The 24,498-nt window shown below is 43.1% G+C and overlaps 5 protein-coding genes across 7 annotated transcripts; 3 read left to right on the forward strand and 2 right to left on the reverse strand.

The window, feature by feature from the left end:
- Positions 1-36: 36 nt before the first annotated feature.
- Positions 37-752, forward strand: LOC125762840 (COX assembly mitochondrial protein homolog). Its single transcript, XM_049425367.1, has 2 exons — positions 37-214; positions 283-752. The coding sequence occupies exons 1-2, from the start codon at positions 136-138 to the stop codon at positions 594-596; spliced, it is 393 nt and encodes a 130-aa protein (XP_049281324.1). The 5' UTR covers positions 37-135; the 3' UTR covers positions 597-752.
- Positions 748-12,944, reverse strand: LOC125762827 (UDP-glucosyltransferase 2-like). 2 transcript variants are annotated; one of them, XM_049425350.1, is made up of 4 exons: positions 12,764-12,944; positions 2,210-2,471; positions 1,129-2,144; positions 748-1,069 (listed from the first exon to the last, which is right to left on the reverse strand). In XM_049425350.1, the coding sequence occupies exons 1-4, from the start codon at positions 12,790-12,792 to the stop codon at positions 763-765; spliced, it is 1,614 nt and encodes a 537-aa protein (XP_049281307.1). In that variant the 5' UTR covers positions 12,793-12,944; the 3' UTR covers positions 748-762. The 2 variants fall into 2 exon arrangements, with proteins under 2 accessions (XP_049281307.1, XP_049281308.1); XM_049425351.1 differs by having other exon boundaries at positions 941-2,144.
- On the forward strand, positions 3,208-11,033 carry LOC125762814 (uncharacterized). Its single transcript, XM_049425318.1, has 7 exons — positions 3,208-3,872; positions 4,854-4,996; positions 5,063-6,736; positions 6,826-6,966; positions 7,040-7,176; positions 7,247-7,386; positions 7,461-11,033. Exons 1-7 carry the CDS (start codon positions 3,356-3,358, stop codon positions 9,599-9,601), a joined length of 4,893 nt encoding a protein of 1,630 aa, XP_049281275.1. The 5' UTR covers positions 3,208-3,355; the 3' UTR covers positions 9,602-11,033.
- On the forward strand, positions 12,238-15,969 carry LOC125762826 (sterol carrier protein 2). The gene is made up of 4 exons (XM_049425348.1): positions 12,238-12,473; positions 13,908-14,422; positions 14,493-14,709; positions 14,896-15,969. Exons 1-4 carry the CDS (start codon positions 12,429-12,431, stop codon positions 15,751-15,753), a joined length of 1,635 nt encoding a protein of 544 aa, XP_049281305.1. The 5' UTR covers positions 12,238-12,428; the 3' UTR covers positions 15,754-15,969.
- On the reverse strand, positions 15,838-24,205 carry LOC125762828 (UDP-glycosyltransferase UGT5-like). Of its 2 annotated transcripts, none has more exons than XM_049425353.1 (5): positions 24,081-24,205; positions 21,756-22,057; positions 19,317-20,112; positions 16,557-16,663; positions 15,838-16,488 (listed from the first exon to the last, which is right to left on the reverse strand). In XM_049425353.1, the coding sequence occupies exons 2-5, from the start codon at positions 22,008-22,010 to the stop codon at positions 16,093-16,095; spliced, it is 1,554 nt and encodes a 517-aa protein (XP_049281310.1). In that variant the 5' UTR covers positions 22,011-22,057; positions 24,081-24,205; the 3' UTR covers positions 15,838-16,092. The 2 variants fall into 2 exon arrangements, with proteins under 2 accessions (XP_049281310.1, XP_049281309.1); XM_049425352.1 differs by having other exon boundaries at positions 24,047-24,203.
- Between the last annotated feature and the right edge of the window lie 293 nt (positions 24,206-24,498).

Below are 24,498 nucleotides of genomic sequence, written 5' to 3' on the forward strand. Positions count from 1 at the left end.
GTCGAAGCTTAACTTCGCAGAAATGTCGCTTTCTGCTTCAGCGCTGTCACCCTTCCACCAAAACAAAACAAAACACACCATCTATCCGTTCCGGTGTTTGTAATTTTCTTTGCGTAGCTAATAAACCTTTGATAAATGGCACACGCATTCGCAAATGAACAAACGGATCCTACAATTCCGATAGGCGCTAACAAAGGCGGACCACATGGGCTGGGTATGTATACAGCTACATTGTTTTGCATGGCGCAATGTTCTTACATAATGTTGCATCTGCCCTCATAGGAGACCCCGAAGACCGTCGGCTACGGAAGGTTGAACTGGAGGTGCTGATTCCGAAGATAATGCGGGAACGTGCTAAAACAGAGAAATGTTTGCCGGAGGTGAAAGCATTCGAAGATTGTTGCAAGGGATCGAGTTTGTTTATGGTTGTGAAATGCCAGGAACAGAACGATGCCCTTAAAGCCTGCAGTTTGGAGTGGTACCGTAATGAACAGTTCAAGAAGGAATGTACCGATATATATTTGGCAGAACGAAGTGAATTCCGAAGAACAGGATTACCGAAAAAGTTTCGAAAGAATAATGCAACCGATCAGTAAGGTTTTAAATAGTTTTATTTTGTTTCAGTTCATAACTCAAGCAGATGGCGAAGATACAAAAACTTAGGATAGTTTCCATCGGTGTACGGTGAAGTGTTAAATGGCGGAGAATAAAAACCAGTGATATGTAATTAAAGCCAGCAGACGAAAATAGGATCGATCATTTTCATGATCTTTTTTGTTTATTGACTTTTCTCTGACGGTGACTATCTTTTGATTTTACATGTTTTCCGCAACACACCTTGCAACAGCAATATGAAACAGGGAACAATATTACAACACCAACGATCATGAGCATTATAATAACATCCAAGGAGTAGTAGATGTGCCAGGGTAATTTTGCTCCATACGAACGTTCGTATGCCATGGCACCGTTTTGGATAACATTGATGATCGACCTGCGAGCCAAATCCAACGGTTGTTGTGCACGATTATTAAAAGCCTTTGCTAACGCTTGAGCGTTTAGCTTTTTTCTACATTGAAAGAAGGAATTAGTTTACCTTGTTAGTCTTTACATGCTCCTGGTACTTACTTGTCATTTAAACCTTTCCGAATACAGTCGACTATGTAGGTTACATTGTGCACGTGTTCGTAAGCCATACGTACACCAACGCCTCGGTTGACTAACGCGGCAGCATTAAGAAATTGATCTCCATAAATTGGCATGATCACAACTGGCACACCACAGTGGACAGCTTCAGAAACACCCAGCAGTCCTCCGTGGGATACGAAAAGCCGTACATTTTTATGGCACAGCACGTCCTTTTGAGGAAGCCACTTTTGTGTAAACACATGCGCTGGCTGATTTTCCATTGGTTCTTCCCATTTCCACACAACTCGCTGATTGAAATGTTGAAATGCCTTAATCATTGCAGTTCGTTTCTTTGCCGGAAGTGTCGCAGCTTTAAGAACGGATCCAAATGACACTACAATCACTCCATTTGGTGCATCGTTCATAATCTGCTGCAGTTCTGTTGGCAACGGTTTGGTGCTTTGAATGTGCACTCCGCCAATTTCAATCACCGACGGTATCAATGGCCGAGCACCACTGAGAGTGTAATGTTGATTGACCAGTATTAACGAGGTGTTGCTCACGATCTCACGCACGTCAGGTATTGCTGAGTTGGGGAATTTTGCTTTCAATAACATATTGTCATTTATTTGTACAATACGATACAAGTGCTTTACCAATCTGGTAACTAGCCAATTTTCCACCCTTTCTAAGAAAGACATTTCTTCCGAAAACATGCTAAACTCCGACGGAATGTACGAGGGAGTATCAGGCAATCCAACACGATCGTAATGCCAAGGCATTAGCGCACAGCTGCTCAAACCTACGAGAGGAACTTGCAACAGCCAATTTATTCCCGCCATACAATCGGTGGCAAAAAATTCCATCACAACCAAATCAAATGGATCTTTACGATGAGATTCGAGTATTTCATCAATTGCCGAGGAATTGAGAGCCGCCTCGCAACTACTCATACCCCAGGCAACTAATTCATAGAATTCCTTAAAATTATCGAAGAAGTTTCTGCCCGTGAATGCCTATGAAGTGTAACGATGATAAATTACTAAAACAATATAGAGCTGTTTGTTGTTTCTCGTGTTACCTCTAAGCTGAATGCATCGGTTAAAATCTCCTGTCCTTCGAATCGAAGATCGTGGTAATTTGAAACGGGATTAGGGTCCGGAAAATAGCTGACAACCGTTACATGATGCCCGTTGTTCGCCAAACCTCTCATTATTGGATGAAACACTTTGAAATGGCTTAGGCCTGGATGGGGAAATAGACCCAAAATCCGATACCCATCGTTAGGTGCGAAAAATTGTAGCACGGTAAGTAATGGCAATATTTTCCAGCTTCCAGTCATTCTGTGAAATAAAAGAAAAATAATAATTATGTCGTCAGCAACGCACAAACCAAGACTGGTGCATTAAGTGAGCTACACTTGAACCATGCATCAAATTAAATCTTATCAGTAGCTGTGTGCGACATGTGCTTTTATCTCGAACCGCATTCGAATCGGTTGATTGTAAACAGAGTCTTCGTTTAATCTTTGCGTGTGGTTTTCGGAGGCAAAACGTGTAGTTTTGTAAAAGCGCTAAAGAAACATGTTTGAAAACACGTTCGAGAAACGATACGTATTGGACGCATTTCAAATTGGAGAATCTTTTTGGAACCTTTACGTAGTCTATCAAAAATAGGGTGTAGAACGCCATATCTTCTATTTTATTTTGCAATAATATAAAGGTTGGGTGATCTCATACATACTAGTTGGAATGTTGGTGAAAAATTACTCTTTTTTCGCGCCAAATAACGAAATTTTACTACCATGACATTGCTCGTATGTCAAATCTTTATTCAAAACTGTAGACTATCTTTCCTCTATACGCCTTGGGGGGTATTGGCATATAAATCTTGCTGTTTATTTCATGATTATCTGCAACATGATAGTTTGAATATTTTGCTTAAAATTACATCCATTAATGTCCAAATTTTAAGAATTTTATGAGCTTTTAGTGTTCTCATAGCATTTACATTGTGGAACAGAAATAAAACGCAAATAAACGACAAAACGTCAATCGAAATGATTATAACGGCATGACCGGTCGACCACCCTTAGTGCCCGTGGTCGCCATTTTTGTACATTGTAGAATGCGAAAAGTCAAACATCCCAGCGAATGCGTTTCGTGAGTGAAAATGTGCTAATAAAGTGATATTCTTGCGCAAAAACGGCGTTTCAGTGTGTACCAGCATGAAGCCGTGCTGCGACAAGAGTAAGACGATGGCGGACAGTGCGGTGAATGTGCAGAAAACGGATGATAAATATTGTACGCATCAGCAGCAACAGCGAACAAGTGCAGCGGTAACCACCAGCAGTGGTGACGGGGGATCAAGCAATAATAATAACACGAACAACAATAGCAGCAACAGGAGCGGCAGCGACTGCCTGGCGCATTCGACAAAAACACATCCGTCGGTTTCGTCCACTGCGGTTAGCAGTGCGAAAACAGGCGCGGATTCTACCACCAACGCTACAGTGAATTTTACCACCACAACAGCATCATTAGCACCGTCATCAACAAGCGCAGCAGTGGCAGTTGTTGCTGCTGCCGCCACGGTGGGTGCGGGGAAGATGGTTGTGGAAAATGAGCAGGCTCCCAAAAATCACGTAGACCAAACGACGGTGAAAATGAGTGCTAAAAATAATGAAAAAAGTTCGACACCGGTTAAGGACACCCAGCAGAGCAGTGTTCGGAGTTCCGATAATGGTAAATAATAGTAGTTTATAAGTTAAACTGTCGTGTTTCTGTGCAGCGAACGCATAGTATTGTGCTAGTTTCTTCTAGAAACAGTCCAATGTGTAGCCGATGTCAATCTTATGGTGGGACACATTTGTGCGCCTTCGCGTTTGTCCGTTCTGTAGGCTTAAAGGTTGACGGTATGAAAATGGGAAAACCCGCGATCGGCAAAAGCAACATCCACCATGACGGTGTATGAACTACGCACGTATATCCATCGCCCTTTTTACACAAAGTGGTGCGTTCGTAGGTGTCGCCAGACTCGCTAGAAGAAAAGAACTTCTCCCCACCCTTAGTTTTACCAGCAGCGTCCGTCCGCCTGTACCGCCGTCGTTTTACCCACTTGGGACCAATTTTATGATGCGCATTAGAATGCTTATGTGTTTTGTTTACGTGTATGATTTGTGAGCGCAGCTTCTTTACGTGCAAAAGATGCAATAAGGTTAAACTGATCATTAACGATGTTCAATATGTAGCACAATAGAATGGTTCGAGCATATATCATAAAATCATTTATCTTTCAATGCACAAGCCGCTCTCATGGCAGTGTTTGTAAGCGCTTCATTAAAGCTTCTCGACAGCGTAAACTTACTATTTTGTTTATTTATTTTCTTCTAAAGTATACCTTCTTAAACATTTTGTTATGTTTTCAGTTTAAACATTATTTTTTCGTTTAATATGTTTCACAAAGAAATAAGCACAATACTCTGGCTCGAGCAAACAGTAGAGACGTTAATGGCAATCGATGTTTTTAGAATATGGTTGTTAAATCAATATTTCCAATTGTAAGAGTAAAGTTCATGACATCAAGTGAGTCATTTGAAGGCAACATAAGGCTATTGTCAATTTTGCTTTGCTGTTATTGTTTAAATAAAACTTAAGTTAAAGACACCAGGCTTCAACATCAGCATTATAAAGCATCAATATATTTCTCCTATGTTTTCAATTCAGGATTAAGTAAAAGTCACAAAAAGAAAAAAAGTAAAGATAAAGATCGCGAACGAGATCGAGATCGGGATCGCGATCGTGACAGAGATCAAGACAGAGATCGAGAGCGTAATAGAGATCGCGAAAAGGAGCGGGATCGTGATAAGGTAAGCATACAAGGGGAAGTAATTATCGAACCAGCAGTAATTGCTTACTTGTTTCACCTTTGCCAGGATCGTAAAAGGCGTCGTTCGGAGGATGACACTTCCGGCATGGGTAATTGTAAGCGCGGTATCAAGGATAGCAGCAGCACCAGCAATTCTTCGCGCTCGGAATCGGTTGTAAGTACCGCGGATCCTTTATCAGAGCCACCGGTTGCTTCGCCGGCCTTTGCCGGGACAGCGTTAGGCCAGAACAAAGAAAACCACCATCAACAACAGCTAGCCGGCTTTGCGGCGGCACACCAAACGATCAAGCGCGAACTCTCGATCGAGACGGCTTCCTCGATCACAGTGCCGAACGCGGCGTCCGCTACAGCATTGCTCCTGGAGCATAGTGCTGCGGCCATCGTGTCACCTGTTGCAGCAGCAGCCGCCGCTGCTGCGGCTTCCATTTCCGGCACACCGATATCGCCCGTCAATTTGCTGTTAAACTTGGAGCGCAGCAAAAATGAGCTTGCTAGCGTGAAAAAGCAGGACGTTTTTATCAAGAAAGTGTACCTCCCGGCCAAGAACAAACTAACCAAGCCGGAAAAAACACGCGACGATGTGACGAGAGCGTTAAACTTTGGCACCGAAGGTGGACCGGATGGGGTGGACACATCGGCACCAACGGGAGCGACGGTGGCGGCCGAAGCGACGACATCGATACCGACGGTTAATGGCAGCGGTGGTACCATCGGTTCGCCGGGCCATGCCGTTAGTAACAACACGAGTAGCCTCATATGCGTTGCAAACAACATTGCAACCAACCTCAGCAACAACAGTACAACTGCATCCAGCAACTTAATAGCAACTAGCAATAAGTCAAATTCAAACATATTAATCAAGCTTGAGTCACCGAAAAATGTGGAAGAAAAGGTAGACATTAAGAAAGAGCCGTTGAATCATCACATCCAAACGACGGAAACTAGTTCCCCATTGATGGAAAGTACACCAATCAATGGTGGACCAATGGAGGATCAGAAAGACAAACTTTTCAACGGTACAGCTGACGGTGTGGATTACAAGGAAAGTTCAGTCCTCATTAAAAAAGAGGAATCACAATTGGGTGCCAATCCAACAACGGAAACGCCTGTAAAAACCATCCATTCAGCATCGGACAGCACAAAGCCAGACGGTGCGGGCAGTGTGCATAAGCTTGGCAGCACTTCTTCAGCACACAAAAGTGCCAGCGGCCGGGAATGCTCACGGTGCTACAAAAGATCGAAAATTAAGCGCGCCAACATAGGCATCCAATGTCGGCGAGGTACAGCATCCGGGGCAGCAGCTCAATCACAAGATGGTGGAAATGAATCTTCGGCAAGGATCGGGTCAATTAATCGGAACGCAAACTGTTGTCAGCTTCGTGCGAAGCAACTCGACGGCTTGAAGTATGGTCGGTTCATGCGTATCGAAGTTCATCCCAACGGTGGCGCCTCGGTGGTGCACATGTATCAGGACGAAATAAGCGTACTTTCCGAGTCGGAGATGGAAGAGTTGGTGAAAGAATTTTTCCAGGTAGTGTTTGCCGAAGACGAGGATGGTTACGCACATCATGTAATGGGCATTGTGCATGATGCGGCCGCATACTTGCCTGATCTGTTGGAGCATATGGCCGAAAATTATGCTAACCTTACGGTTAAGTCAGGCGTTCTGGGGCGCAATTCGGACATTGAAACATGCACAATGAGTCAGTACAATGAGCAGGTAAGTGGAACAAAACAAGATCTGTTTGATGGGCGAATCTTTTCTGCAAAAACTGATTGTTACATACACATGTTTTGTCGCTTTTTCAGGTGGTTAAAAATTATTCCCATGGTACTGTTCGTTACGGGCCATTGCATCAGATAAGTTTGGTTGGGAAAGTGCACGAGGAAGTCGGTGGATATTTTCCCGATCTTCTTAAACGTCTGGAAGATAATCCATTCCTAAGCAAGGTATGTTTGCACCAGTTTTGTATCTTACTTTAATTGCCATTACAAGCTGCAAAACCTTTACGCGTTATTTTAGGCAATGCCTTGGGGAGATTTGTCGATCGTGCAGATGGATCCACGATTATCGAACGATGGACCAATCTTATGGATACGGCCAGGCGAACAGCTTGTTCCTACGGCTGAGATTAATAAAACTCCATTAAAGCGTCAGAGGTGAGTTTTTCGTAATACACAAAATCGCTTCGATCAGATTTATAACAATAACAAAAAAACTCTCCCCCAGAACACGTATAAACGAGCTACGAAACTTGCAATACCTTCCGCGGCTTTCGGAAGCACGTGAAACCATGATCGAAGATCGCACCAAAGCACATGCTGACCATGTCGGGCATGGGCACGATCGCATGACAACTGCTGCCGTCGGTAAGTCGTTTTTTTTCTTTTGTTTTAACTTCATTACCAATTACAATGTCCCCATTGCGTGATTATATCGACAGGTGTGTTAAAAGCGGTCCGTTGTAGCATACCGGACGATCTAAATCGCATAACGAAGGATGTCGTTGCGTTCGATGCGCACTGTTTCCCCCATCTGGTGGAAAAACTACAACTCGATCTTCACGAACCACCCATATCACAGTGCGTACAGTGGGTAGAAGATGCCAAGCTGAATCAGCTGCGCCGGGAAGGTATTCGCTACTCGAGAATTTCGCTGTACGATAACGATATCTACTTCTTACCCCGCAACATAATACATCAGTTTCGCACGGTAACGGCGGTAACGAGCATCGCATGGCATTTGCGCCTGAAGCAATACTACCCGGACCAGGACGTGGTGCAAGAGATAGCCAATGGCTACGAGGTGGATCCGCCACACTACAAAGAGAAGCAAACTATTCTACCTCATCCGGTGTCAGCGGATGAGAAAAAGCATACGCCGATGAAGCGTACGCACGATGGGAAACCAAAGAAGGTGGAGCTTAAAAAGGAACCGCTGCCCACCGTTCCACATCCATTGCCGGCAGGTGCAACGGGACAGAACTGCACAGAGAAGTCACCGAACGTGGAAGACACAGCAGACAGTTGCGCGTTGAAGGAGGCGAAGATCGATATGAGAAAGCTGATACGGGACGATAAGATTGCGTCAAGCGATTCACTACGTACACCAAGCAAATCCGGAAGCGGCACTCACACTTCCAGCAAGGGTTCGGAGAAGAAGGTGAGTAACAGTAAAAGCGGCAGTACGAGCAACAGTCGCACGAGTTCTCCGCTGCCGACGCATAAGAACAAAATCGAGGACAGCTTGAGCAGTAGCAAAGGTGGCAAACATTCTTCAAGCAGCGATCGTAATCGAGACAGAGAACGTGATCGCGATCGTAACCGTGACCGGGATAAGCGAGATCGCGAGAAGAAAGAACAGCGAAGCAGGGACAAAGAACGCGATCGTGATCGTGAAAGAACCCGTGATCGAGATCGCGACCGAGAGCAGGATCGTGAGAAAGATCGAAGACATCACAAACACCACTGCAGTTCGTCCTCATCGTCTAGCCGCAAGTCGTCGACCTCATCGTCTTCACACAAGTCTCGCCACGGAAAGTCGGGCACCGGCGAAGGAAACAATCATGGCAGTAAATCGTCGTCTCACTCAACACCTTCTTCGCATAGCAGTAGTGCAAGTAGCAGTCGGCGTGAGTCCACCTCAAGCATGACTCGCGAGAAGGAACAACTGGTTGGGCCACTGTCAATGGTGCCACCGATTTCGACGGAAGTTGAAATCGACCCGGCTGTAAATCCTCTCAGTGCAACGACCGATTCCTATCCAGTTGATTCGCCTAATAAAGTTCCCACAGCGAAAAAGGTGGAATCGAACGGTACTACTGAGGAGAATCGAGCGAAATGTTCTAACGAACAGATACAGTCGGTAAAGAAGGATGAAGGTACGAAAAAGATTGAAGGAGATCAACATGAGCGACGAAATGATAGTTGCCCGCACAACTTTGAGACTGTGATAGCTTCAAGCGAGGCAGCGAAGGCAATGGTGTCCCCAAAGGAGCCCAACACGGTCCCACAGCCAAACGATGGTAACGTTACTACAAAGGCAGAGAAGCGAAAGCAGGAGCTGGAAACACGAACGAATGGGGACTGCATCGCCGCAGATACTCAACACATGTCCCCGGCGGTACAGCGGATAGCAACAGCTGAGAATAGTACAGTGACTCCTGTGCCTCCGGTGCATCCACAAGTTCAACCGCCACTACCTATCTCATCGCCTCCATTAGTCCCGCCGCCACCGCCCCCACAAGACCACCGTGAAGTGCAGACGCCAAGCGCAACACGGGAGCAAAGTTCTCCCTCTGCCGTTGATGTGAGGAAAAGTATTCAACCGACCGATGCTAGCCATCCGAGCATTAGCAGCAGCAGTAGTAGCCATAGTTCTTCTAGCACCAGAAACAGTAGTAGTAGTGGTAGTAGTAACAGTAGAGACCCCACTAGTGATAGTACCAAAAGCGGCAATACCTGTACCACTGATCGAAATATCGATGCAACTGTGCAACACGGCATAAAACAATCCAATGATTTACTGAGCACGATAATGGCCAGCATGGAAGGATCGACGAACCGTAGTGCTACAAACTTTTAATCGCCGGCGAACAATCTGGTTGTTTGCAGCACTGGACGAATGGAAAGGTTTTTTTTTCATATTATACCTTAGCTTTTTGGTAAGGCTTAATGTGTGATGATGAACGGGAAAGTGCTCATCATTCCTCTATATTATCTTACATTTTAATGAGACTATTTGTTGCTCATATTGATAATGCAACTGTTTTTGGTTTTACGCTTTGTTTGAAACCCTTTTATTTGGTGTCCCACCGTAGGACCATTCGAAATTTTGATTCGTTTTTGTGCAATAGCCCGTTTACTAGAACGCTACTACGGTTCATATCTTACGTTTTGGTTCTATTTTGATCTCGTTTAAGGTACTGTATGTGTTTTATGTGATCAATAATGCAGCCTTTCGTGTACCGATTTGCTCTCCGGTAATCGCCATGGTTTAGAGTGCTGCTCACTCATGTTTGATGAGCAATTTTTGTGCGAAACGAATGAACAAATCAGTTTGTTTCTCGCACGAATTGACTCATCGGATGATCAAATCTTTGAACCATTAGCATACGGCTTTATTATTAATCCATGGTATATTTATATATACATCTTCATATCTAGTTTTGCTGGTAATTGTGACTTGTTTAGGCTATATTATTTTAATATCAACTTAAAATGATGTGTATAGCAGTTTTATGTTAATGTTATTCTACGCCAAGCAGAACCGAAGCTTATAAATGTAGTTAGTGATTTATGCTGCTTTAGTGTTTAGTCGCAAACGCTCGTACCGCAGTGAGGGAACGTGTTTTGATGGATTAAAAAACAAACAAACAAAAACATATACTGTACATGAGATGCGTAAAGAAAAGATGACTTTTACAAGCTGCTAATCTCGATGTTAGAGTTATAGACGTTTGCTGCTGAAAAGTGAAATGGAAAGGACGTTCTTTTTTGTAAGAAAGTGAATGAAGCGGTGATGATGTGTGGTGTAAAACCGAATTGCTCCCCGTAACAGTAGCAGCAGCGTTGATCAATCAGTTCATTGCCCAATTATTTCGTTTAATGGTATAATTTATATAATTTATATTTTAATTTAAATGCTTAAGTTCTGCCCTGCCTGTTTTAACTACTATGACGGTATCTTTAACGATCAGTAATGCTAGAGCTTAGTTTCGCTTCCGGCAGTTTAATCTTAAGTTGTGTCATGTGCTAACAGTAGCCTTTCGGAAAAATGTGCACATATTTGTTACTGTGGCAAAGTATGTACGGATTTGCTATTAAACATTTTCTCAGAAAAATTTTAATATAAATATTGTTGAAAATTTGTGCAAATGATTAGTAATGTGCGGTCTGGGGCGGCTAGAGACGAAGCACCCACGGCAGGCATTGGAATTGGCTTAGGCTCGTACAATAGATGGTATTGTTAACACAAACACACCCCGCAAATATTGAATATACAACCTATCTGATTATTTATGACTTATTATTGGCTTTTAGCGATGGTTTAAGAATATTGAGACTCGATTCCTTATCTGCTGTTCGATTATCGATTCCTCCCGATTTTGATACGACATTATATCATGCTTCTCTTATCTAATTTTCCGTTTTTATTTTAATCTTTTTGTTTAATTAAAATTTTCGCCGAAATGTGTAGTATGGAACAAAAGTAAAACACAATTGCTAATCGATTTATACAGAGAAAGATGTACAATTCAGTGATGTGTAAAAATAATCCATTTCAAACGATCAGGAAGTTGCAAGTGTGGTAGATGAAAACAAAACAAAGTAAATTGTGTCACATTTATTAATGCAAAAGAGAAAAGGAAAGTTAATTTGAATAAATCGTACCTGGTAGTTTGTATTGTGAGATAAAATGCAATTGAACATAGCACGTCTCATGCTAAAGTGTGTAGAGTTTAGGGACAAAGAATATATGTTGCATATAACGCGCCAGTTATACATCTTAAACATCCATCATTAACTTTGGTTTTGAATTGCGTAAGCGCAAAGCGAGTACACTATGTTAAACAGTCAGTGAAGCACTTATATTATGTATGAGCAACAATAATAGCGACAAATGTGTAATTAGTAGAATGATTTGATAAAAAACTAATCCGCTTCACGTGACATACGTTTTAACTTCAAAACCGTCAAATACCGAGGTGTAATCAAAACGTAAATGAAATGCAACATTTATCCAAAAGGCAAATGATATCAAAACAAACAACCCAAACGATGTTGCAATTGGGATTTGCTGTACCGGTCGTTGAAGATGAATGCCATTTATTATCATTTAAGAAGATAACTGATTTTTAAAACAAATATCGCACCCATAGCGCGCGGTAAAAACTGGCAATAGAGCAGCAATGCAGTTGCATTCAATGCAAGAGAATGTGAACAGATGGCATGGATGTATAAAGAGTAGCTTTAGCAAAATCACTACATGGTATGGTTAAATATAGAGTCATTAAAATACTAATTTGCAAATAAACGGAAGAAAGAACTTTCGATCAATAGTAGAAATTGTCATTTAATAAAACGAACACGTGAAACGTGGCGCGAAGAGACAGGGAACGCGCGAATTTGAAATTATGAAGAAAAAAATCAACACACACCAGCTGCCATTTGTTTAGTCCAGACGCAGCGCCCAGTGTGCAACGTCACCGTTAATTGACAGTTTGTTGCGTGTTTTTGTTTCCAGCAGCACTGCGAAACAGGCGTATTTCGTTATCGTCTTTTGCCGTGATCATCACGCTCGTAAAGTGACCTGTGCTGCGACCCATCCAGGCACAAAACAGTTGCAGTAAAGTGCATTCTTCGTACAGAGTTCATAGTGAAGCGAAAGAATCGAAAACACAGAATCCAGAATGGGCATTCCAAAAGTGTACGTCGTTGGTGTGGGTATGACAAAGGTAAGTAGGTACAGAGTCCACTGCAAACTGTTTTGTAATTGAAGTAATGCTCTGAGAAAGTGGAAGTGGAAACACGCACGTACTGTGGGATCATTGGGAGGGATCAGCGTTTTGTAATTACACATTTCACTATTCAACTTTGCAGCTAACGTATTCATATTTGTACGTTACAATTAATCACTGCACCGGGATGTATTCCCGGGTGTGGATTCATTTTTGAGGCCAGATGATCATGAAATAGCTCGTCCGGCACATTATGCACAATGAATGATGGAAAATAACGCACATACCTTTTAGTACGACAACACAGTGAAACCATATCGAGCGAAACCGTCAAAGTATGCCACCTTCACAATGCTCTTCCACGAGACAAACTGGTTCGCCGGATCTAAATCAACCGAATTGGAAGCGCCCATCGCGTCCATCGCGTACCGCCAGCGTACTTCGCACCTTCTAGGATCAATGCGAATGAACAGGTTCCATCTTCACAGTAGTTTTTATTTTCATTTTACGCTCTCCTGCTGACCGTTCGAGAGCGACGAACAACCGCATACGCGGCTTGGATGTCGCAAGAAGGCAAGCACATTCAGGCGATGTTCCACTTCACCAAGCATAAGCGGGAACTTGGAGTCGTTCGGCCTTTGTTGCCGGTTGCAAACATTATGTAATGGTATAGGGTATCTTAAGCCCCACTGTACAGATCACAATAAGCTTTGTTTCTTTTCGTCGCTTCTTTTTCGTTGCACGATGGTTCAGTTCTCGTACAAAAGTTGTAGCTTGCAATTTCTCTTCACTTAACTGTAGGGTTCAACCAGTTCGGGGTCAGCTGGTTGGTTTTTCGTGATGTTATTTTATGTGCTCTCGTGGACTTGGTACTTTGGTGCGAATTACTTGCTGATATAAAAAATGCAAATCATTCCATAAAGCGATATAAAACAGCCAGTATCTAGAGTTTGTGTTTTTGCTAGATAAGAATATCATTCCTCACGTCCACCATTTGTTTGTAAATTGTTTAAAGCTACTGTTTAAATATATGAATCTTGATGTCCCTTAACTGATCTGTTGTTGATCATTAGAGGTTTTGATCATGGTCCTGTTGCACCTGGAACAAGATTTTGGTCCGTTATCACCTTACTGTCTTAAGCAAAGGAATTTGTTCGCAAACGTCTTTATATTGTTATCTTATCACGGTTGTACGATTGTTCCGTATGAACCATTGGTGGCATGTTTACAGCAATCAACGGGCCAACACTAGATGGGAGTCTTATCGCTTGTGCGTAGTACAAGAGATTATTCTTATGACACAGCACATTCGTTGGTACAAACTTTCCCTTTTAATCGAGCGGACTATGCGCAATACTGCGTCTCAACTAAATTCTGCTCTTCTTTCTTTTCCCTCGCCCCCCGCCCCTTCCACTATGCCACTCGATCTAGTTTGAGAAACCGGGACGCCGGGAGAACTTTGACTATCCGGAAATGGCCAAAGAAGCGGTTACAAAGGCACTGAATGATGCGAAAATCAAGTACAGCGATGTGCAGCAGGCAACGGTCGGCTATGTGTACGGTGATTCTACCTGCGGACAGCGCGCACTGTACGAGATTGGCTTTACCGGCATTCCGATTTACAATGTCAACAATAACTGCTCGACCGGTTCGACTGCACTGTTTCTCGCGAAACAGCTGGTCGAGTCGGGCAACAACGATTGTGTGTTGGCGCTAGGGTTCGAAAAGATGGAGCGCGGTTCGTTGACTTCGAAGTATCTGGATCGCACAAATCCGGTCGAGCTGCTGGTGACGGCGATGGCGGAGAATCACGAAATTACCGGTGCACCAATTTCTGCCCAGCTGTTCGGCAATGCCGGTGTGGAGCATATGAAGAAGTATGGCACCAAGCCGGAACATTTCGCTAAGATTGCTTACAAAAATCACAAACATTCCACCAACAATCCGTAAGTGGTGTTAACATTGTACCGATTGCCGATATTTTGAACGAAGGAGGTTCTAATTGTCTTGCTTTAGTTACTCCCAGTTTCAGGATGAGTACAGCCTGGAGCAGATCCAAAAATCTCCGGTTGTGCACGAAATTCTCACCAAACTGCAGTGCTGCCCAACTAGCGACGGTTCGGCTTGTTGCATTGTGGCATCGGAGAGCTTCGTCAAGCGGCATGGTCTTGAGGCGCAGGCCGTCGAAATTATCGCCATGGAAATGTCTACCGATGTACCCAGCTCGTTTAGCGTAAGTAACATATACATTTTAAGAAAATGGACTGATTTTGAGTGCGGATAAATAAGATGAAACCAATTTAGCTTGAATTTAAAATCGCTTAAAATCAATCCATTTTTAAATGCATACGTTAACAGGCCGTTTATTTGCTATTTTGAAATGCTTTCTTAAATCTTGACCTTCAAACATCTTCTATAGGAGGGAAGCGCTATGAAGATCGTCGGTTACGACATGACGCGAAATGCTGTCCAGAAGGTGTTCGCCAAGACGAACTACAAACCCCAGGACGTCGATGTGGTGGAACTGCACGATTGCTTCTCCGCTAACGAACTGATCACGTACGAAGCGCTGGGACTGTGCGAACCGGGCAAGGCTGGCGAATTTATTGACCGTGGAGATAATACGTATGGAGGTCGCGTCGTCGTGAACCCTAGCGGAGGTTTGATTTCGAAGGGTCATCCCCTTGGTGCCACCGGGTTGGCTCAATGTTCCGAACTCTGCTGGCAGCTGCGTGGCCAGGCAGACAAGCGGCAGGTAAAGGATGCCCGGCTCGCCTTACAGCATAACATCGGGCTCGGTGGAGCAGTGGTCGTAGGCCTATATCGGCTAGGCTTCCCGTATGCGAAGCGTCCCGTAAACCCAAGCCTTACGGCGGCCGGAAAGCTGAAGGATACTCCCGATGGTTTTCTGGTAGCCCCGTACATGAAGGTGCTAGAGGAAGCGATGCAGGACGACAAGGACAATCTGATCGAAGGTGTGCGTGGTATCTACGGATTTAAGGTTACCAATGGACCGGACGGTGCCGAAGGGTACTGGGTGATCAATGCGAAAGTCGGCAAGGGATCGGTGAAATATCGTGGCACGGACAAACCGGACGTGACGTTCATCATGAACGATATCGATGTCGTCGATTTGATCTCCGGCAAGCTGAACCCCCAGAAGGCTTTCTTCCAGGGCAAGGTGAAGGTGCAGGGCAACATGGGACTTGCGATGAAGTTGATGGATTTACAGAAACGAGCCAACTCGCGCATTGAAGAACTGCGAGCCAAGCTGTAAAGGAACGACACGGTAGGTTGGTGGGTGGGACACTTGAGTGTAAACGTATGGGAAAAATGGGTGATAAGCAAAAACAATAATTAGTATATTTTTTTGTTTCTTTATTTTATCCGGTTATTGACCAAGTAATCCTACGATGTAGGTTCTTTTATCCTTTTTTTTCATAATAAAAACAAAAATTTGTGGTGGTTGTTAAACAACATTCATCTTCGTAAATGGTGCGCTTTCGTAAAAACATTTGGAAGAAAATTAAAACACAAGGAACGGAAAGAAAGTCTTATATGCTACTATGAGAACCATGGTGGATTAATGAATGATGGAGTTGTGTGGATTTGCTGGTTAGTTAGTTTTCAACTTTTCGTCACTGAAACCCGACACACCACGACAGCAGACTCGCTTAAACAGCCATATCCAGCACCAATGGTAGATAACCAGGAAGGTGATCGTCACAATGTACACATCGAACTGGTGGTACGAATACCAGGGCAGTTCGCTAGAGTAAGATTGCGCCAGTGGAAGACCACCGGTGGCGGCCACATGTTCACACCACCAGACGGCCGATTCCAGCGGGTTCATGGGACGATTGCGATAGGAGAACGAGACCTGTTTGGCGCTTTCCATCGCCTCCGGTTCAAGCACCTTTCGGAGTGATTCGTACACGGTGTCCACGGTGATTTCTTCGTATGGTAGCACCACACCCATACCTCGATTGGCTAAGGCAGCTGCATTATTGTACTGCGAATCAAAGAAAGGGACGTTTAAGCATCGTTTTCGCTTTGCTTCCACATCTAGCTGTTACTAACCTGATCGCCGTACATTGGTGTTGCAACTACTGGTACACCACAATAGGCGGCTTCGGACGATCCCAGCAGTCCACCGTGGCTCATAAATACGCGAACCTTGGGATGACCTATCAACGAGAAGGACAAGATTCAATTGAGATTAACCAACTCTCTCTCTCTCTCAGGTATGTATTCAAAACTGCATTGAAATTATGTTTTCTGCTGATAAATTTATTTTATAATCTAATCGTAATTATGTAATTTATTATTAGGACAATGAAGAAATCGCTACAATGATGACCTTTACGTCGTTTATGATAAACTTGCTATCGTACAGTGAATTACAAACGCCATACTTCAGTGGGCAGTGATGTCATTGGAATGACACCGGACGACCTGAAGTAAGTACATTTGTTATCACATCACATTACAACCCTCTTCCCAACTGACTAAGTCCCCATAAGTTGGCTAAGTGCTACACTATAATCAAATGAATAAGATTGATCGATAGCCCAAACCTTTAATAGTAAGAATTCCCTTTCGGTTGAGAAAAAAGATTATCGAAATCGGTTTCTTTTTCCCACTTCTGATCTAGAGACGTGCTTAAAGAATCAGAGCCGTACGATTCGTTCAGTTCATTGCAAACAACGAACGATCTACGTTCATTTGATCAAGGTATAACAATTCTTCAGTTCACAGTAGGTCGTTCAATCAATAAGCGACCTACCTGCCGAATTTCGTCTAAAGGTCATTCTTCTCACCAGTTCTTCAGTTCAAGAGTTCAAAGTAGGTCGTTCAATGAAAGAACGACCTACCCGTCGAATTAAAGAACGTCCTGTATTACTAGGTCGTGAATGAACCGCGATTCACGCTCAGTTTATCTAATTGGAAGAACTGGTTCGCGAGATCTAATGAGAAAGAACCGAATTTCCCAAGCCTATACTGATCCTGGTACAGAATCCTATCCTATAGAACTAAATGCCATGAACCATCCGCCATTCTAGTAGTTGATATAATTCTTCACAGTTATCAATGATCGCGTTAGAAAATCATCTACTCATATCAAACACATACGTGTGGTCAATAAATAAAGTAGATTCGATGATGTGCCAAGAATTCTTACTCTAATTATACGTTTGATACTAATATAGTACATAGTTCTCAACAAACAAGTAGGACAAACAAGGAGTACAAATAAAATATTCCTCCCAGAATTCCAGAAATAAATTCCATAACTAGAGCTAATCTGAGCTCTATTTCGGAACATAGGTAATGACACAACACACTAGTACTATGTAAATCTATGTTTCATCTCGATGTAAGATTAGAATGTAATATCAAAATTCCTGTTTGTATTTCCTTTTTGTACCGCTTTCAATCAATCAATCAATCTAGTCTAGTTCTTCTACGAACAACATTCACATACGATAGAACTGTCCATGATTTTTTAGGCTTTTTATCAGATCACACGATACTAGTAGCTTCAATTCTCTAAGGAAGTTGAAGTAATATTTGAATTTCTTATCCTAAACTGTGTAGGCAAGCGTGGCCTTAATGTATCAAGTTACCCACATTTTGATCGCATATATAGAATTTGAAATCACAGCCGTACCGGAAGGAATAATCGTCGCACAAACAACTCAAAACAAACCATAACTTAACTTACTATAGTCAACAAACAGATGGGAATTTTGGATGTTTTGCTATGGTGGTACGAACAGGTTTGGTACCGCTTTTTGGAATCAATCGCTCAATTGATACGATTCAAGCACAAGGGAATGCCTTCAATCGACCGAAGGTCGTCTAGTTCCTGTACTTTAGCTTATCGAAATAGACCGAAGAAGAATCGGAATGAAGTTAAAACAAAAAAAAAACAGTACCTTCCCGCCACTACCAATTCCACATCAATTAAGATCGGTGATCGTGTTACCGAAATGATTGATGTATGGCAGGGAAGAAATTGTCGGCCGTACAAGCTGCAGCTGTATCATGCTGCAGAAGTGTGGCGAATCGTTGGGAACAAAAAACAGTGTGCTTACGATTGGCAACGGTGGCGCGTGGCCATTTCGGTGCTGGGTGGTGAACCTCCACGCTAGAAATGGTTAGCTAATGTTGTTATTAACAGGCAAAAAAAAAGAACAAAGGTAGTAAGTCTCTTAATTTGCTCACGTTGTCATGCGTCTGGCGCGTGTTTAGTTTGTTTGAGTCATGCTCTCTAACTAAAAGTAGCGACTTACCTATTCGCTTTATATCTATTGTTCAACGCTATTGACGCAAGTTTCACGGTCAAGTGTTCTCTATATGGTTGCGAAAATGGTTTGTGAATTATTAAAACAAAAAAAACTTATTCCTAAATGCTACAAATGTTCGCGTTTGAGCGATCTTGCGAATACTTTTGCAAGTTGTCTTATGGAAGAGACTGATAGGAATCATGCATTAACATAAGAAGGAACTAATTACTTAAACAATCTACCATGTTCGAAGACGGTACACCACGCTCAGATGGCAAAGTGTGTTTGTTTTTCAATTTTTCTACCATGGCGAATCTGTTTTTTTTCTTTTCTACTGTCCTAAAATAAACTCCACCTAACACATAATGGAATTCATAATGACGGTTCCGCAATAGTGACGCGCTGTGTTCTTGGCCAAAAATTCAAATATATACAAAAATAAAATAAAACGAAAATGTTTAAATAATCTACCAAAAACAGGCAAGATTTTGGCGGCGATTTCGTAGCTGTTTTTGAAGAATCCCAAAACGTATGACGTACATATACTTACAGAGAATTTCTCGCTGTGGTAGCCATTTCCGGATGTGGACATTAGCAGGTTGATTCGGAAGGGTTTCATTTTCCCACTTCCAGATCACGCGTTGCTTGAGTCGTCCTAGTGCCTTCAGGATAGCGTCTCGCTTTTCCGCTGGCAGCGTTTCGGCCCGTATCATGGAACCCCAGCTGATGTAGATCACACCGTGGTCCGCGGTATCGAGCAACTGCTGCAGATCCGCCTCCAACGGTTTAAAGTCACGAATGTGGATACCGCCAATCTCGAGCACGGCCGGACTGAGCGGTTTCGCACCGCTCAGCGAATAGTGCTGATTGACGAACATCATCGAGGTGCGTTGCTGCAATTCGCGCACATCCGGTATTACGCCCTCGCCGAACCGTGCGCGCAGCAACTTGTTGGCGGCGGCATCGTTAAACCAGCTGTAGAGCGTCTTGAACGACTGGACCGTAATCCAGTTGGCTAACCGTTGCGAAAAGTCCATCCGCTCGGTGTAGCCCATGAACAGGGCCGGAACGTACGCGGGTAGCGTCGGATTTCCGACACGATCGTAGTGCCAGGGCATCAGTGGACAGCTGCTGAGACCGATGAACGGTGCCTTCAGCTGGTGGGCAATACCGAGCATGCAATCACTGTTGAACTGCTCCACCAGTATCAGATCGTACTGGATCTTGGAATCCAGGATCGTTTGGATGGCGGTCGAGTTGAGTGCGTTCGCGCACGCTTCCTTTCCCCAGGTGTACAGCATGAAAAACTCCATGAAATGTCCGAAACCTGGCCGATACTCGAATAGCTGTATGGGGAGAAAGATACGAGATAAGTGTTTAACGATCGTTACACCGTAGACTGTCGCGTGAGAGCCGCTCACGTGGCACGGCGTACACGCATCACAATGATAAAGGGTTTGCTAACGGACGTGACTGTGCGAATTTCTGTGCAATTATTCCAACAGGCTATTTGTAAACGATCATCATATTCTGATACGTGTGATCAATAAAAAAGTAGATCGGATGATGTTCCAAGAATTCTTACTTTAATTATATTTTTGATACTAATATAGTGCATAGTTCTCAACAAACAAGTAGGACAAACAAGGAGTACAAATAAAATATTCCTCCCAGAATTCCAGAAATAAATTCCAGAACTAGAGCTACTCTGAGCTCTATTTCGGAACATAGCTAATGACACAACACACTAGTACTATGTAAATCTATGTTTCATCTCGATGGAAGATTAGAATGTAATATCAAAATTCCTGTTTGTATTTCCTTTTTGTACCGCTTTCAATCAATCAATCAATCTAGTCTAGTTCTTCTACGAACAACATTCACATACGATAGAACTGTCCATGATTTTTGGAGCTTTTCTATCAGACCACACGATACTAGTAGCTTCAATTCTCTAGGGAAGTTGAAGTAATATTTGAATTTCTTATCCGTGTGCGTGTGCGTTCGCGCACGCTTCCTTTCCCCAGGTGTACAGCATGAAAAACTCCATGAAATGTCCGAAACCTGGCCGATACTCGAATAGCTGTATGGGGAGAAAGATACGAGATAAGTGTTTGGCGATCGTTACACCGTAGACTGTCGCGTGAGAGCCGCTCAGGTGGCACGGCGTACACGCATCACAATGATAAAGGGTTTGCTAACGGACGTGACTGTGCGAATTTCTGTGCAATTATTCCAACAGGCTATTTGTAAACGATCATCATATTCTGATGAGTTCAAAAAGTCTTAAATATTATAGTACTTTTTTTTCGCCTGAACTCGGATATCATCTAGCTCTGAGACCAGTTAGGTTTGTTTTCCTTAAAGCGTTGATTTTAGCTCTACTATTTACAACGCAGAAAGCAATACTCGATCATACGTCGTGACGATCGTTAAAAGATTGGATGCCATTGATTTATTACAATACGGGGATTTTTGTGACCGTTGCGAAATTCCTTTCTGAACGCAACTCTAAGCAAATTCAATTCAACAACTAGACAGAAATAAAAAAACAGGTCAAAACAACACACAATCTGTACAACAACATCAAGATTGGGGATATGTTTTTAGTTTGATTTAAAAATTTCTTTTGATGTTTCTCTGGCTTCAAAGGTAACTAATCCAATCGCGTCTCAAAAAAAGCATTCATAGCACTAATCATTTGCCATGGGATTGATAATCGTGTTGAGGGAAAAATAAACATACACCGGTATACATAACGCTGCACGTGTGCGTTGAGTTCTCGTAGCGACCTATCTCAACAAACAAACAAAACAACATCGTACGGAATAAGACTTGAGTTGCGCACCATTTGACTCTTGAGTTTGTTTGTTCACTAACAAACAGCTATTTATCATTTGTGCTGTATAGATAGCTCCGAGCAGGAGATTACTTCCGGCAACGAATTTGTGTCGCTTCTACTTACGAATATTATATTTCTCTGACCTACCTCAAAGCTGACCGAATCCGACAACGATGCCATACCTTCGAGTGGCATATCACGGTAGTTCGGTGGTGGATTCTTTTCGGGGAAGTGACTGACGACCGTTACCTCATGGCCGGCTTCTGCCAGACCTTTCAGGACGGGCTGAAAGAAATGGAAGTGACTCTGGCCGGGATGGGGAAACAGTCCGAGCACTTTGTACGTTTGTGCGCATGGTGACAAAGCAAGTGCCACCAATAGCACGGTTCGCAGCATGATCATGCCGTATTTGCTGAGCTGATGATGATAGAAGCTAAACGTCTAGCGATCTGAAAATATAAGAAGTAAGCGAATAATGATGTACTTGGGTCAGCGTTGATACCATGCCTTGATTGATATTTTTCCATCCGTGAAGTAATCTTTTCGCCAAAAAAAACTCCACCATCATTAATTCAGCGATAAGCGATCAGTATTTTAAAAATCAAACACAAAAAAGGCGCTGTCACAAAAATCGGCAGGAAATGGTCACATTTGCATGCCAAACTCGTTTAGCTAATCACAAATTATTCTTAACGATCGTCTGCGCTTTGGCAGCACATTTCACATTTTCACTTTAACCGGTTTACGAACGAATAAAAAATAAAACAAAAGACACGAAAGTTTGTGCTAAGCTTTGAGAGCAAAAGGAAACCTCAATCTACCGATGTACCGATTTCGTTCTTCGGTATCTGAAGAGTTGCGCAAGACAGCTTAACGCTAGAATGTATTGAGTAAGATCATGGCTCAGAATTTTTGACATTTATTTAGGTGAAACAAGTAAGATTAATGAATCGCTCAACCGAGCGACTCGTTTGGGTTGTCTAAATTTGAACAGTTGCTAACCAGTATCGGATGCCTTCTTCTCAACGGAAATGTTTGCTGTTGAGTAAGATCAAGAAACTCGACGCAAGATCTTGCTTTACCAACTTCCGATCATTTGTAGACAGTGTCTTCAGTCAGTGACCAAAAACAACCGGAAAAAGGTTGTTATATTATTTCTCAGCTGTACAGAATTCACTTAACAGCACAATTCACACTCACTGCAAACACTTTGTTTGACGGTAACTGCTTCAGACACTCTCGTGCGGAAGTTAGGTATGCCAACCTCCACGTGGGAAAGACAGTTTGCACTTGCGTTGCCCGTAGCAACGGTACAGTTGAGCGTAATTGTTGCTTCCGAGTGATTGGATCGTTTACTAAACTATACAGCTAAAAAGAACCAGTGCACGACATCCAGTGCCTGACCGTGAAGTGATCTGTTAGATCATGCATACATTACATCCAAACCCTGGTCCCTGATCCTCGTTGCGATCACGAAAGACTTGCCGCTGGTCTGTACAATTCCCTGGCCGTTTTGAAGGACGGCACAATTCCGATGCATTCGGGTATTTTCGCGCTCTGATGATACATTGGCACTCTAATCCACTCCCTGCCACGTTTTGCTGTAAATGTTACCTCTCTGGTTTCTATTGCTTTGTTTCGAATTGCTTCACAATCCACAGGTATGGTTCGGTACAGCTGTTCTCCAACGGAAGGCATTTTTGCAAACACACAGACAAAAAAAAATGGTGTACGAAGTCGGCGTGCTTCGTTTTGCGCAAAACACTTGCGATCTTTACGTATTGCTTATAGCGTGAAGGCCAGCGTTGGAAAAATTGTAGTAAGAGGTGAAAACGGGCATTTCCTCATACCAATTACGTCAAATAAACATTGGCGATTAACAGAGCACACCAGCACTGTTTGACCAAATTTGAACAAAATCACATTTTTGTGCGTTAATTATGTTTCCTCTGTGAAAAAACAAAACCGGTTCGATGCCCTGTAAAATTGGCCGTTAGAAATGGGACAAATTTTGTCATTGACATTCAAACGCTTCAACGCTTTTGGCTACGGTTTACTGAAATTATTTTCCGCGGAAACATGCAGCTGAGATAGATGATGGTGGTGGTGCTTGCACCACTTTCGCTTTGGCCTTCTACAATCATAGAGTGGCCAAAAATAAATACTTGTCGGAAAGCTAGCACGCCGAATACGACCGAAACAATATTGAAAAAAAAAACTAGGAAAAAAATCGCCCACCACTAGTTAATTCGTTTACATAATTTTGAGCAACGGATAGACACGCATTTGGTGCCAAGAGTCACTAGAAAGGGAGCTGATATATAACCATAGTGATAACTCTTCATCAGTTGTTTGAGCAACACGTGGAAGACACCGTTTCGTATCGATTGATAAGATAAAAATGCACCAACTGTTTCACTATGACACAATGGGCTTACATTTATGAGCACCGCAGAACTAAGAAATAATCACCGTGGCCTATCGACGACGGGTATCCGATGGCAACTGCGAGATCAGCGTTTCAATCACGACCGCGCTATCCGATGCGTCCACTACGATCAACACTTGCCGTCGAACTGCTTTCGCGGTTTCTTCGCACTCTCGGTGCACCTCGCGCGAACGGTGGGTAATGATTTGCCTCATCGGAAGTTAACGATTCAGCATGAAAGAGAGACGGTTTTATGTTCAACAATCGTAGCACAATGCGTCGAAATAATCCCAAGTCGATTTTCTTCTCTCGCGCACATTTTATTTAGGCTCTCTGATCGTACTTTCACTGTCTCTTGGTACGGAGATTTTTTAGCTCCATGCACCCTAATGTTTTTATTCGTTTCTTTTTAAACTGTTTCAGGACCGAAAGCGTGTTCAGTCCTTGAAGGCGGTAACTTGA

This window comes from Anopheles funestus, chromosome 2RL (genome assembly GCF_943734845.2).
Source record: "Anopheles funestus chromosome 2RL, idAnoFuneDA-416_04, whole genome shotgun sequence".
Taxonomy (NCBI): domain Eukaryota; kingdom Metazoa; phylum Arthropoda; class Insecta; order Diptera; family Culicidae; genus Anopheles; species Anopheles funestus.